General features: G+C 45.4%; 1 protein-coding gene across 1 annotated transcript in view; it reads right to left on the bottom strand.

Annotated features, from left to right (window-relative positions):
* Positions 1-1,139, bottom strand: part of LOC144134589 (uncharacterized) — a 108,774-nt gene extending 107,635 nt beyond the window's left edge. Inside the window, exon 1 of the mRNA XM_077667479.1 lies at positions 374-1,139. Within this exon, the coding sequence (XP_077523605.1) occupies positions 374-1,121 (748 nt within the window). The 5' untranslated portion in view covers positions 1,122-1,139. The remainder of the gene's footprint in view (positions 1-373) is intronic.
* Between the last annotated feature and the right edge of the window lie 12,619 nt (positions 1,140-13,758).

The raw sequence follows: 13,758 nt of genomic DNA, 5'->3' as shown, positions 1-13,758 counted from the left end.
AAGAAATTATGGAAGCAAGTGTTCTATATCCAGTTGGACGACATTGCTCTGTATTTCAATGTTGTCACAAGTGAACACGTATTTCGTGCAGCTAAATTTAAATGTGGCACAGCGGGCATGAATTAAACATCAAGTTATTCGAACATATTATTCCGTAAGGCAACCGGCGGACCCTCAGAGCGCTGCGAGATTATTAAGGGCCTTGTTTAAAAAAATGTTCTTTTTGCAGCAGCTTATCCTGACTTCTTCATATGACCAGATCATCTTAATAAAAATAATAAGTATTTAAAAGGCTGATGTGCTTACGAAGTACTCAAACTTCGATCATCAGCGCTACTTCATGACTCTGTGAAAAGGAAGGACGAGATTGTACCTGTATTTGCTTCGGCAATTCCTGGACGTCCTGGCAGATGAAACATAAGTTGTGGATCCCCCTCTACAGGTGGTAGTTGCCTTGAGGACACCGCGGTTCCGATAGCACTTGAACGTTGGACTGCTTGAGTCGGCGACGCTGGCCCGAGGTCACATTCGGTGTCTGCCTTACGCTTCTTGGTCTTCTGCGAGAACGAGACGTGTGTGTCGTCATTTCGAAAGCCCGCATGGTGTTTTGAGGTGTCCCGCGCTACATATTGGTCCTTACTAGCTTCTGGTGCATCAAAGAGTGGCCGGTCGTTGCGCGCCTGTGCGGACAGCTTTACTGCATACTCTTGAGAGCCAGGTGCCAGAGCCCCATCACGTAGCGAGGTATGGTCATCAGCAGCTGCATGGGACGTTGCAGCTGGACCTGTCCCCGGCGGCAGAGAGGCTGCAGATTTGTTTTCTCGAGATTTCTTATGCCTTTTGCAGTCCTTGAGAACATTTGGAGGTTTTGAGCGCTTTCCGGCGTTGATCTTTTTCGAATGGCTTCGTTCTTCGCGGTGCACAGGTTTGCGACGTCTCATGGCACTGCGACGTTTAGTCGCCGGCTGCTTTTCAAGGGGCGAACATGGGGAGGCATGCTTTACGGTCTGCGGCCTGGAGTAAATGCCTGAATGCTCGTGCGCCTTCTCCGCGCTCTCGACCTCCTGCAGGGACAGCGGTGCCGAGGTGTCATCATTAGAAAATAGCGGACGACCTTCCATGTTAAAAAGCGGGGCGTCTTAAATTTCTTCTTTCTTCTTCTTGACAGCCCTGCACACGCTCCAATTCTTCTTCCAGGGGATTTCTTTTACTTAGAATCTTTGATAAAGACAATCTAAAGAACTCTCTCCTAAAAATTTATTGCAGCCTCCTATGGCGCGACACTAACTAAAAAATCTGGTAGGATTTTAACATAGTTAAACCGAGTAGACGCGCGAGAGCATATGTGTAGCCTGGTTTGCTCATGGTTTTCCTTTTTTCGGTAGCTAAACCGAGCAGACATGCGAAAGCGTGTATTTAGCATGGTTGGCTCATGGTTTCGCTGCGGTGGGTTGTCGGCTCATCTCGCGACGACAGCGTACACAGGTTACGCTCTGTTCGCGCCGCAGTTGGAAGTTAATGCGGACGATGATATGCAATGCACAGCACCCGAGTATGATCCTCCTCATCATCATCATCATCATCATCATCATCATCACTATCGAGAGTATGCGCAGTTTAACACGAGGTGTGGCCGGCTGCGGCGACACCATAGTGCTCTTGTGTACTGGCCAGTTAAGCTGATTTGTTCGCGCCGCCGCGGGTTCTAAGCACAGTCGCGGCAATTTTATTTTATTTTTGCAGGTTGATCAAGGTCACCACCGAGGCGAAGCTTCGAACAAGATTGGTGGTGGGTTTGGACAGTGCGGAGTAGTGCTTTGGCACTAGAGAAGCATGTTTTCCGTGTGTCAAGTGTTGTCTAGGGTACATACCGAAAACTGTTTGGATTCCATCTATGGCACCAATGAAGTGGGGTGTTCAAATTCTCGTTTTTCTGCATGCCCGATCCCTTGTTTGTCCCGCGATGCATAAGCTTCTGCTTGTAATTGGTCAGCCGAAAAATATCAGCAGGCATCAACTTACCAAAATTGTTACTCTCCTCCCACAGCGCCCCCGTGCCCATCCTCCATCACCAAAGGCGAAGTTCATTCCCTTTCAGCTTCCGAAAACTTGGCACTGGTTTCGTTTCACAGCGCCATACCGCAGCCTCAGGCGTTCACGGCAGCGTTTAAGCAAGCTCATTATCCTCACTGAAGCACGCAATATTGTCCTTCTCACGTATACGTGTAAGTGTGGCATTAGCAACAGGCGCTCTAACTTTGAGCCGGACAATCGTACCCGTACTCAAGGAAAACCCGTGACATCATTCGAAACCTCCGAAATATCACACTAGAATCTTTTATCGGTTATACCGTGAAAAAAATCGGGTGCCATCTTGATCTAGGGATAATAATAATAATACATTTTTTTATTTCCTCATTCCAATACAAATGCGGGCCTGCCAAAGCCTTAGAAGGCTTGAGAGGCAGCGCCCGGCAGCAGACGGCACAAAACACATGCACCGAGCACACAAACAAAAAACAAAAAGGGGGGTGAGAAAACTAAAATGAATTCGAAAAGCGCGGATGCAAAAATGCACACAAGCGGAGAGAAAGCAAACAAAGAAAATGAAGAGAAATGTAAAATCATAGTAAAACCGAGTGCTGGAGCTAAGAACGTAATTTGTAAAGGCAAGCTTTCACTATTTTTTTGGAGTTAGCAAGAAACATTTCTTTAGGTAACCGGTTGAGAACAGAAGGAACATAATGTTTTCGCAGACGCTGGCCGTACCGGGTTCGCAATCTAGGCACGAGAAAACGATCACGAGTTCGCAGATCTTTGACCGGAATATATGGTGTACAAAAATCGCTTGTCCAAATATGCTTAAAAACTACTGATTCAGAAAAAAGGTGAGAGAAGTCAGGCATGTGTAATAGTTCAAAAACGCTACTACCTTCATTTCGCGCCTTACCATATAAAACTGATTTAAGGATAGATTTCAGAATGATGTTGACCTTCTTTCGCCAAAAGGCGGAACAGAAATTAAAGCAGCAAATACCATAACGTAACACACTGTAGGCTAAGGCGTATACAATTTGCTTGCGTACAAACATAGGGCAAAGAGGCACTTTAAGACCCTGAAATTTTTCACCCCACTGCGGGAACGTTCTGTCGGCCTGTTGGTAACCAGCACTATTGAATCAGACGTTAAACCCTCATAAAGCATAAATCACATTTCTTCTATGAAATAAAGAACACAGGCCTTGACGCTTTGCATGAGACCATCGTGAGGCGCTCGTCCTGTCGTCGTTTTTCTATGTGTCGTCTTTTTTGTACAAAAAACCTTTCATGATGTTTCAAGTATCACACCAACAAGCCCGCGAAGAGCCCTTGCCATCTTGCAGAATAGCAAGAGATGATTGGAACATTTGCTGCGCAGGAAAGTCACGACAGCTTGGGATGATCCACAAATTCACACCGCAGGAGTACGCCTCAATACGCCACCAGGAAGAAGCACAGCGCGAATGACTGTCAAAAGACAACTATCCTTCGAATTTCGTAGTGTTACAGCCTTGTTCTTGCGACGTAATATTGGACATAGATTTTATAAACGAACATTAGGCTATCAGCGAACATCGATCTAAGCTCATCACGCTTTCGACGGACGACAACTATCAAGCACCATGTTGACCTGAGTATCGTCGATGAACAAGTGAGCGTCCCACCCCGATAAAGCGTCATGGTCACCGTAGGTGCCTCGGATGCCAAGAGCATAGAAACTGCCATCGAGGGGAACACCGAGTTGCTTCTGGAGCGAGGAATCGACATTGAAAGAAACACTGCACATTTACGCAATGCTGCAGAAGCTTGGGCAAGTTGATGTGACATTATTTTTCAGCAGCTCAGGGGACAAAGGACGGGACAAATGCACAGACACTGCACAGCGCCGTGTCTGTGCACTTGCCTCGTCCTTTGTCCTCTGCGCTGCAGAAAAACAATTTCCACAATGGTCAAGCTAAAGTGCTGGTCCCGAACTTCAACGAATAATACCGGCACGTTAACAAAGGAACGACGATTGCTTTCTTCGGCCAACTACCCGACGTTCGTGACGCCTTCGCGCTCTCCGATCGAGTCCCAGAAGATTCACCTAAGGGAGACCACAAGAACTTTTTCGACATAAACCAAGACCTGCCCCGGAACAGACAAGACCAAATACGCAATCTGCTTCGAAGCTACAGCTAGTGCTTCTCCCAATCGCCGAAGGTCCGACAAATGCGGATTGCCAAGCATTGTATTGTAACGACTAGCAAGCCAGAGCTCCTACCGTGTGTAACCGCGAGGAAGACAAGCCATCCGGCACCAAGTGGAAGAAATGCTTCGCGACGATGTCATCCAGCCATTGAAGAGCCCCTGGGCGGCACCGGTTGTTACAGTGAAAAAACGGCGCACTTAGATTCTCAGTCGGTTAACGCCGCTTGAACAACATAACGAAGAAGGACGTCTACCTCCTTCCCCGCATAGACGACACAGACCAGCTCTGTATCGCCCGTATTTCTCACCGATAGATCTGAAAAGCAGCTGCCGGCAAATTGATGTCCATGAAAAAGATCGCGAGAAGACCGCATTCATCACTCCGGATAGGTCTTTGAGCTCAAGGTGATGCCATTTGGCCTCTGTTCTACACAAGCCACGTTTCAGCGAGTAATGGACGCAGTGCTGGCAGGCCTAAAGTGGCATATCTGTTTGGTATAAAATCATTTTTTGCCAGCGCTTAGTGAACACACGAAACAAAGAACACAACTACACAGGACAAACGCTAGTCTTCAACTGCCGTTTATTAAAAAAACATTCAATATAAGACATCTCGAATTGCTGATACTCACACACGTGCAGTAGCAACGCCAGGCTTCAGGAACATTATTTTTTATAGACTGACAGGCGGGGTGCTGACGCATATCGAACCATCTATATCACAGCACATAGCTTCGAAAAATTCCTCGTTCCTATTGCGTTTTTATTGTACCTAGAATGCTTATTTATTGAAATATTGGTGAGCAAGGTGCAGGGTGAGGGTCTAGAGGGTATCGTTCGATAAAACAGCGTTTGCAGTACGCAGCGAGATTCCCCCCCGCCGTTATTTTTTTATTTATTCAAGAAATTGAGACAACACAGTGTCTTGGTGCCGAGGGCAAAAGGCGACAATCAATCCGCCTGACTGGGTCCTAAGCAGCACTCGAACAGAAAAGCAAGGAGCACTTGTATGCACTTACATAGCAATATAATGATCACAATGTAAATATTTGTACAACACAACTTTCTAATATAAACATTAATTATATTCTTGTTAATCAGAAAACACGTCTAAAATGTCACAGAAAAGGACAATGGAAGAGAAGGCAGATAAATGTATCTATAGAAACCAATTGTATACATAGAAAAACAAAAGAAAAAAATCACAGAACACAGCAGTGCAAGAGCAGACACAGATCCAACATATGTATAAAAACTATTTGTGTACATAGAAAATAAAACAAAAGTGCGATCAGTAGAAAGATGGAAACGGAAAAAAAAAACTATAGTGCATTTTCCAGAAAGTAACTTTTCGCCAACTTGCGAAAGGCAAAGAGGGAGGAAGATTTCTCCATAATATTAACTCGGGATGGGAGGTCAAAAGGTTTGGGATTCGCCAGTTCAAAGACTGCATACGATAGTTTGTTCTGTTCCTTGGTTTCTGTATATTTGTGCGTTTAAACTCATATCGTGTTGGACCAGTCGTTAATAAAAAATGTTGTTGCTGATTGGCTCTGAGTTCCAAGAAAGCCACCTGAGACAGTTGCTCATAATATTATGTTTAAGTAGTATTCGGTCCTTGCTGAAGTAGGAAGATGTGGAGTCAGATCTTTATAAATTTTCAATAAAGCGAATAGATTTCTTCTGTAATAAAAAAAGGCTTTCAAGATTTACTTTCCCTGTGGCTCCCCAGATAAGCAAACAATAATGCAACCTGAAATGAACTTCACTTAAATAAAGCTGGCGCTTTAGCCGGAGTGCTAGAAATGGGCGAAGCCTGTTCCGCATTCCAATGCATTGTGCTATAGTACGCTTAATGCGTTGAATAGGTAGTGTCCAGCGGAGATTTTCGTGGAATTGTACGCCTAGGAATTTTACATCCATAACACGCTATAAAGGTCGAGACTGAAAAATTTTTGGATTAGCAAGGTGAATTTGTCTGTAGCTAGAAAGGAATACAAAATTTTTGGTTTTATTAACATTGAGTGCTAGTTGGTTGGCTGCAAGTCACTGTGACAAATTCGTCAGCCATAGGTTTATAGGTAACTGCAGTTTATAAATTAGGTCTAGAAAAAAAACACTAGTGTCGTCCGCATACAGAATGATTTCTGGCGTGCTTGGTATGAATACAATGTCGATAATATAGAGAAGGAATAACATAGGACCCAGTATGGACCCTTGCGGTACACCATATTTTATACTTCTTAGTTAAGATCTAACGTTGCTGGGAACTACATGGATTTCGTTGCCAAGCGGTGCTCTTTCAGTCGCTCATTTATGCATCGTCCTGATTGCCCAATGTAAGCTTTGCCACAAGTGATCGGCATTTTATAGACAACTCCGATTTTGCACGGTACGAACTTCTTTTGGTGGTTCGTAGTGCAGATTGGCTTCCTTGCCTCGCCGTTCCCCAGTGGGCACAAGAACACAAGTTTCTTCGGGGCAGTCAACACAAGGTCGACGCCACACTTTTTCGCCAGTTTTTTTTTAGACGGTGCGACACGTTGTGCACATACGGCATAGCCACAAGTTGAGTCCGTCGTTGCGGATTTTCACAGTTTTGTTGCCTCCGAGTTCTCACTTCTTTCAGGAGCTTTTCCGCAACAGATGTCAGTTTCCTCTGGAAACCCTGCGTTCTCTGAACGAAACTTTTGCAGTGTCACACTTTCGGTGATGCAATGCTCGCACGACTTATGGAGAGCAACGCGGAAGGCATTCATGGCAATACCGCTTTTCACAAGTTTAGAGTGCGCCGATCGATAACTGAGAATTTCTTGTTTGTCCTCGGCTGGTATACATTTAGCAAACACGCGCCTTTTCAAACCTAATGCATATATCAAGGAACTGTAGCCTATCTTCGTTTGGGATTTATGTTGTAAAGGTTAGACCCAGGCTACATGAATTAAAAACATCGAGCACATTTTTCACCACATCTTCCGGTTTGTCAGACTGTGTTAGTTTCATTACTGCAAGGTAGTCGTCAACATATCTAAAATTGCGTTCAACTTTGTCAGTGTTAATCCGCGCGGCAATGCTTTGGTCAATGTATGCTAAAAAAACAGAACTAAGAACCTTAAATCGTGGCCCCATACCCTGGCCTTGACCCTGACCCTGTACCTTGCACACCAATCCTTCATGAAACAAGCATTCCAGGTACAATAAAAATGCAATCGGAACGTGAAATTTTCGAGGCTATGTGCAATGATAAAGAAGGTTCGAAATGCGAAATGCAAAAAAAAAATAAATGTTCCTGAAGATATGGCGCTGCTACTGCGCGTGAGTATCAGCATTTTGAGAAGTCTTATATTGAATGTTCCTCTAATAAGCCGCAGTTGAAGGCGCGTTTGTCCTGTGTAGCTGTGTTCTTTGTCTCGTGTGTTCACTAAGCGCTAGCAAAAAAGATTTAAAACGCTTTCCAACTAGCCCAAGTTTCCGCCTTAATAACTGTCTGGTATATTTAGATGACGTTGTTTTCTTTGCGTTGAACATTGAAGAGCACCTAAAGAGGCTTCGAACAGTACTAGAGGCAATCAAGTCATCTTGTCTGAATTTGAAAGCAAAGAAGTGCCAATTTGTCTTTGAAGAGCTGTTGTTTCTGGGACACATCGCTAGCAAGGAAGGAGTACTCCCAGACCCGCAGACAACAACTGCAACTGCTCTGTTTCCGCCGCCGGCCAATAATAAGGCAGTGCGCAGATTGCTCGGACTGTGCGCGTGTTACCGACGATTTGTGAAAAACTTTTCGTGCATCGCCGAACCTCTGACCAAACTGACAAAGGCAGACGTGTCATTTAAAAGGGAAACGCCGCAAGTAGCAGCCTTCAAGGAACCTTAGGCGCCTTTTACAGTCCCCTCAGATCCTCGCTCATTTTGATGAAAACAGCGAGACTGAAATTCATACCGACGCAAGAAGCGTGCAATTAGGCGCCGTCCTCGTTCAGAAAACCGACGGGCTGGAGAACGCCATGGCATACGCTAGCCGCTCCCTTTCCAATGCCGAGCCTTACAATTCGACAACGGAGAAGAGCCTTGGCATCATCTGGGTTACGTCGGAATTCCTCCCTTACCTGTACAGCCAACCGTTCATGGTGGTCAGCGATATATATAATTGGTTTTTTTGGGGGGGGGGAGGGGGGAAAGGAAATGGCGCAGTATCTGTCTCATATATCGTTGGACACATGAACCGCGCCGTATGGGCAGGGATAAGGGAGGGAGTGAAAGAAGAAAGGAGGAAATAGCTGCCGTAGTGGAGGGCTCCGGAATAATTTCGACCACCTGGGGATCTTTAACGTGCACTGACATCGCACAGCACACGGGCGCCTTAGCGTTTTTCCCCCATAAAAACGCAGCCGCCGCGGTCGGGTTCGAGCCCGGGAACTCCGGCTCAGTAGTCGAGCGCCCTAACCACTGAGCCATCGCGGCGGGTCGGTCAGCGATCACCACGCACTGTGCTGGCTTGCCAGGTTGAAGGACCCCGCCGCACGCCTCTCGTGCATCTTCAGGAGTTTGAAGTTGCCGTTGTTTACAAGTCCGGACGCAAACACTCTGAAGCCGACTGCCTGTCACGAGCCCCTGTAGATGTAATGCTGCCGGCCGAGGGTGAGGACGCCTTCCTGGGTCCCATCAGCTCCAGCTCTTCTGCACAGCAGCAACGCTCGGACCCAGACTGAAAACGCCTCATCGAGTACTTGGAAGGCAAGATTTCTTCACCGTCCGCCTCATTCAAGAGAGGATTGTCTTCGTTCTGTGTACAGAATGATGTCCTCCTGAAGAAGTTCGCAGCGATCAAAACAGCCTACCTCCTTGTTGTACCTGATTTTCACCGCGAAGAAGTTTTACAGGTTTCACACGACGAGCCGACAGCAGGACATCTCGGGTTTTCTCTCACCCTCCGCTGATTCAATACAAGTAGTACTGGTTCCGACTGTCCGCCGATGTCGGCAGTATGTGAAAACCTGCAGACATTATCAGCGACCAAGGACCGGTGCCACCCGGCCAGCAGGATTTGTGAACCCTATTGAACCCCTCTCAAGGCCCTTCCAGCAGATCGGCATGGACCTGCTTGGCCCTTTCCCAATGTCAACGTCTAGAAATAAGTGGATCACAATAGCGACTCCCTGACGCACTACGCCTTGGAAAAATTCCTAGCGAAAGGAACAGCAGCAGAACCGCAGCGGTGGCGAAGTGGCTGAGCATCCGCCTTGCATGCGTAAGGTTCGATCCCCAGTGCCGCCGGGTACCCACTGGTGATACAATAGATACAAGCTTTTCCCTGGCATGGTGCTCGTCTTACATGGTGTGAAAATGCATGAAAAATGGGTCTTTGACCCCACCTTAGGCCGTCGAAAAACACATCTCGCTATGACGGTTTTTGGCCATGGCTAGACGCCCGTCCGCCATAAAAACCTATAATCAACAGCCGCAGAAGTCGACAAATTTTTTGTGGAGTGCATTCTTCTGTGACACTGCGCCCCCGATGTGCTGATCACAGACAGAGAACAGCGTTCAGGGCGGAACTGAGCAAGCCATCCTGCGCTAAAGCCAGACAAGCTACCGGATGATTGGATGGATGAATGGACGGACGGACGACAACTTTTATTTGCACCGTAAATGGAGACCCCTTCGAACTCCCTGCCCCCTGGAACGCTGGCCTGGAAGGGGGGGTGGAGGGAGACCACCCAGATGACGTCATTTAGGCTCGTTCATGACAGGGAGGCCATGACCACGCTAAAACCCATGCCGCCTGACGTCACCGAGAAGATAACGTCTGTGTGAGGCTAACAACAACAACCTTCAACGCATAGAAGAAACCCGAAGACTTGCCCGATTTCGGATCAAAGTCCAGCAGCGGACCGACGCCAGACGCTACAACCAATGGAGATGCAACGCCGAATACAATCTAGGAGACCGAGTCTGGGTTTGGACGCCCATTCGCCGCCGCGGATTGAGTAAAAATCACGGGGGCAATTTTTTTATTTATTTATTTATTTAAGCATACTGTAAGCCTAGTTAGGCTCTTACAGGAGTGGGCAAAATAATGGAAGAATTATACAAACAATAGCATATCCAGTATAACATACACGAGATACAAAACATGCGCCTGCAGTAGAAAAGACCATAGCAAATAGGCTGACACCATCAACGGTCAAAGGACATGTGCATTGCTATACACGTTCATTTTGATGCATTTAAAACACTGGAAAGGAGAACGACGAAACCACGAAGCGATACAATCAGGTCAACACGATGCTCTTTTGCTCTTTTTATTGTAAATTCTGTTTTTCAAAAAAAGGCTACGTTTTTCAAAAAGATGTCAAGAGAGACGTCGTTCATGAATGCGTGAGGCAGATTATTCCATTCTTCAATGGCTAACGGAAAAAATGAGAATTTATATGTGTTACATCGCGTTGGGATGGGTCTGATGCACTTTTCATGGTTTAATCGCTTCGAACGATGATAAGGTGCCTTGATGTACTGATTTTTATCAAGTCTTATGCGATCATTGTAAAGAATAAAAAGAAACTTCATCGAAGCAACGCGTCGCCGACAAGCAAGGGTAGGGATACGCGATTTAGCTCGCAGGGAACATACGCTGTAATGACGTGAGTAGCAGGAATAAATAAACCGGAGGGCCTTATTTTGAATTTTTTCGAGTTGATCGCTGAGGTAAGACTGATGGGGGCTCCAAATGATGGTGCCGTATTCAAGGATGGGCCTTATGAGGGTATTATAGGCTGTTAACTTTACATGAGGAGGAGCTGCTGACAGTTTTCTACGGAGGAACCCCAGCTGTTTGAATGCTTTTGCACACGTGTTGGATATATGCGTGTTCCAGCTTAGCTTATAGGTAAATGTAACGCCTAAATATTTCACCGTATCCACCCTCATTATGTTAGATCCTGATAAATTGTAGGAATATACAAGAGGCACTTTTTTACGGGTAAATGAGATGCAAGACGTTTTGTTGATATTAATTTCCATTCACCATGTTTCGCACCACCTGGCAATGTTATTTACAGAAGAATTTAATTTTAACTGGTCGTCCGGTCTACGTACCGTAGTGTACAGAACGCAGTCGTCAGCGAAAAACCTTATTGTTACTCCAGGTTCAGCGCAGGCATGGATATCGTTTATATATATAAGGAAAAGGATCGGTCCCAAGACGGATCCCTGTGGGACCCCGGAGAAAACGTTCAGTCGTTCGGATTGTGCATTATTCATTTCAACATATTGCGTGCGACCTGTGAGGTAAGAGTTTATCCAGGTTATTACTTTTGAGTTAATGCCAATAGTACAGAGCTTGTCGATTAATTTAGAATGTAGAACACGATCAAATGCCCTCCTAAAGTCGATTAGAATGGCATCTGCTTGAAGCTGGGAATCGATCACTTGTGCAAAATCATTTGTTATTTCTAATAGCTGAGTGATTGTTGACAGTCCTTTTCTGAAGCCGTGTTGTCTGCTGTAAATTAAGTTATTTTCTTCCAAAAACGTTGTTATGGATTTGTTGATTATATGCTCTAATAGCTTGCAGCTGCAGCTAGTTAATGAAATTGGTCTATACATATCTACAGATAGTCTGCTGCCGTTTTTGTGAATTGGAATAACCTTTGCACATAGCCAGTCGGACGGAATGGCGCCCGTTTCTAGGGATAGTGTGAAAATTTTGTGCAGAAACGGGGCCAGTTGTTCCGCGTATCGCTTCAGAAATAAATTTTATATGTTGTCTGGACCAGGACACTTTTTGACATCAATCTGCAAAAGCAAGTTCACTATACCTGTCTCGGTAATCACGATATCCCGCATCAGTGATTGTGGCTCACTTATGATAGCGCTTGTAGCAAACTCACGAGCAAAAACAGACTGGAAATGTTGATTGAAAGAAGTTGCGATAATATGAGGGTCTGTAACCACTCTACCGTCTATTTCTATTTGTGATACACGGGGCTCAGGGCTCGATAAATACCGCCAGAACTTTCCTGGATCTCGAGTAATAAAATTAGATAAAGTTGTTGAGAAGAACATTTCCCGCGCGTTCTTAATTTCCAGTCCTAGTTTGCTCGCAAGTTCGCTTATCTGAAAACTATTTCCTTTTCTTCTGCGCATACGCTGTAGTCCTTGTTTCAGATGAATGATGTTACGTGTAATCCACGGGGTTTTCCTTTTTGTTCGTTACATCCTTGTAGGTACAAATTTTTCCTCACACTCTGTTATCGCTGCTTTTACTTGTAGCCATAGGTTATTTACACAGCGGGAATCTGTACAAGAAAAACTGTCGAGGATTGATTCTAGATGATCTATAATGCCTACATCATCTGCCCTGCTGTAGTCTTTAATAGTGACGAAAGAGTTAGTGATTACGATCAGCGGGGTGGCGCAGGTGAGGAAAAGTGAGAAAGAGCAATTTATGGTCCGAAATCCCGTTTTCCACACTAATTTCAGGACAGAGAAAACTAGACACAAAGGCTAGATCTAGTACGGAAATTGCGGTTCCTTGGACACGCGTTGGCTCATTTACCACTTGAGATAGCGAAAAACTAAACATTATATCCAAAAGCTTTTCGCAGTTATTTATTTCGTTTTTTCCTACTGCTAAGGTCGTCCAGACGATACCTGGCAAACTGAAATCGCCTGTGACGATGAATTTTGCGCGAGCGTTAAATTTGCTATGAACGAAGTCGTGCATTTGAAGAAGGTAATCAATTGGTGCATTCGGTCGTCTGTATATACCGCCCACTAGTACCAAGTTGCCCTTAATGTTAACAGTGCACAAGACACTTTCATGGTTTGGTATGCCACATTCTTTCTGGAAAACGAGGTTCTCTTTTATTGCAATGGCTACGCCGCCTCCTCGCCCATCGCGGTCTGAGCGGATCAAGGCGTAGGAGCTGGGAACTATTTCTGAGTCGTGTATATCAGAATGTAGCCATGTTTCTGTTATTACAACTACATCCGGTGAGTACAGCAACTACAGTTCTTCAAATTTATCGGTTTTGTTAACTATACTTCTGGCATTGAAACATAGTAGTGTAAATGGTGCTGAAGCCTGTCGTCAGTCGCTGCTTCCTGCGGCACTTTTGGCTTGTGCACGCTCGGAATGCTTTAGCGGCACTCGCTTGTTTTCGCTTTTGTCCCACGTGTACAGGTCGTCGTTTATCTTTAGTTTATTAAATATCAGAGCCACCTTATCACCGTTGTCTCGATTTATCTTGGATGATTGCCATAGCCTCTTGCGTACTTCACGAACCGGTACGGAATAGTCCTCGGTGATTCACCAGTCGCTACCTTTCAGTTTGAAGCTGTTTTGAAGGATTTTTAGCTTTTCGGAGAAGTCGTATAATCTGAGTATGACAGCCCGTGCCCGATCTGCGTTACTTTTTCCTAGCCGGTGGATACGCTCGATAGATCTAACATCAATGCCTAGAGTGCCTTTGAATATGTCATTCTTGACCCGTTTTCCAAGTTCCTCAGTATTTTCGCCTTCGTGTT

The sequence above is a fragment of the Amblyomma americanum genome, chromosome 5 (assembly GCF_052857255.1).
Source record: "Amblyomma americanum isolate KBUSLIRL-KWMA chromosome 5, ASM5285725v1, whole genome shotgun sequence".
NCBI lineage: Eukaryota > Metazoa > Arthropoda > Arachnida > Ixodida > Ixodidae > Amblyomma > Amblyomma americanum.
The sequence above is the reverse complement of the archived record's forward strand: the minus strand, read 5'-3'. Positions and strand labels throughout refer to the sequence as shown.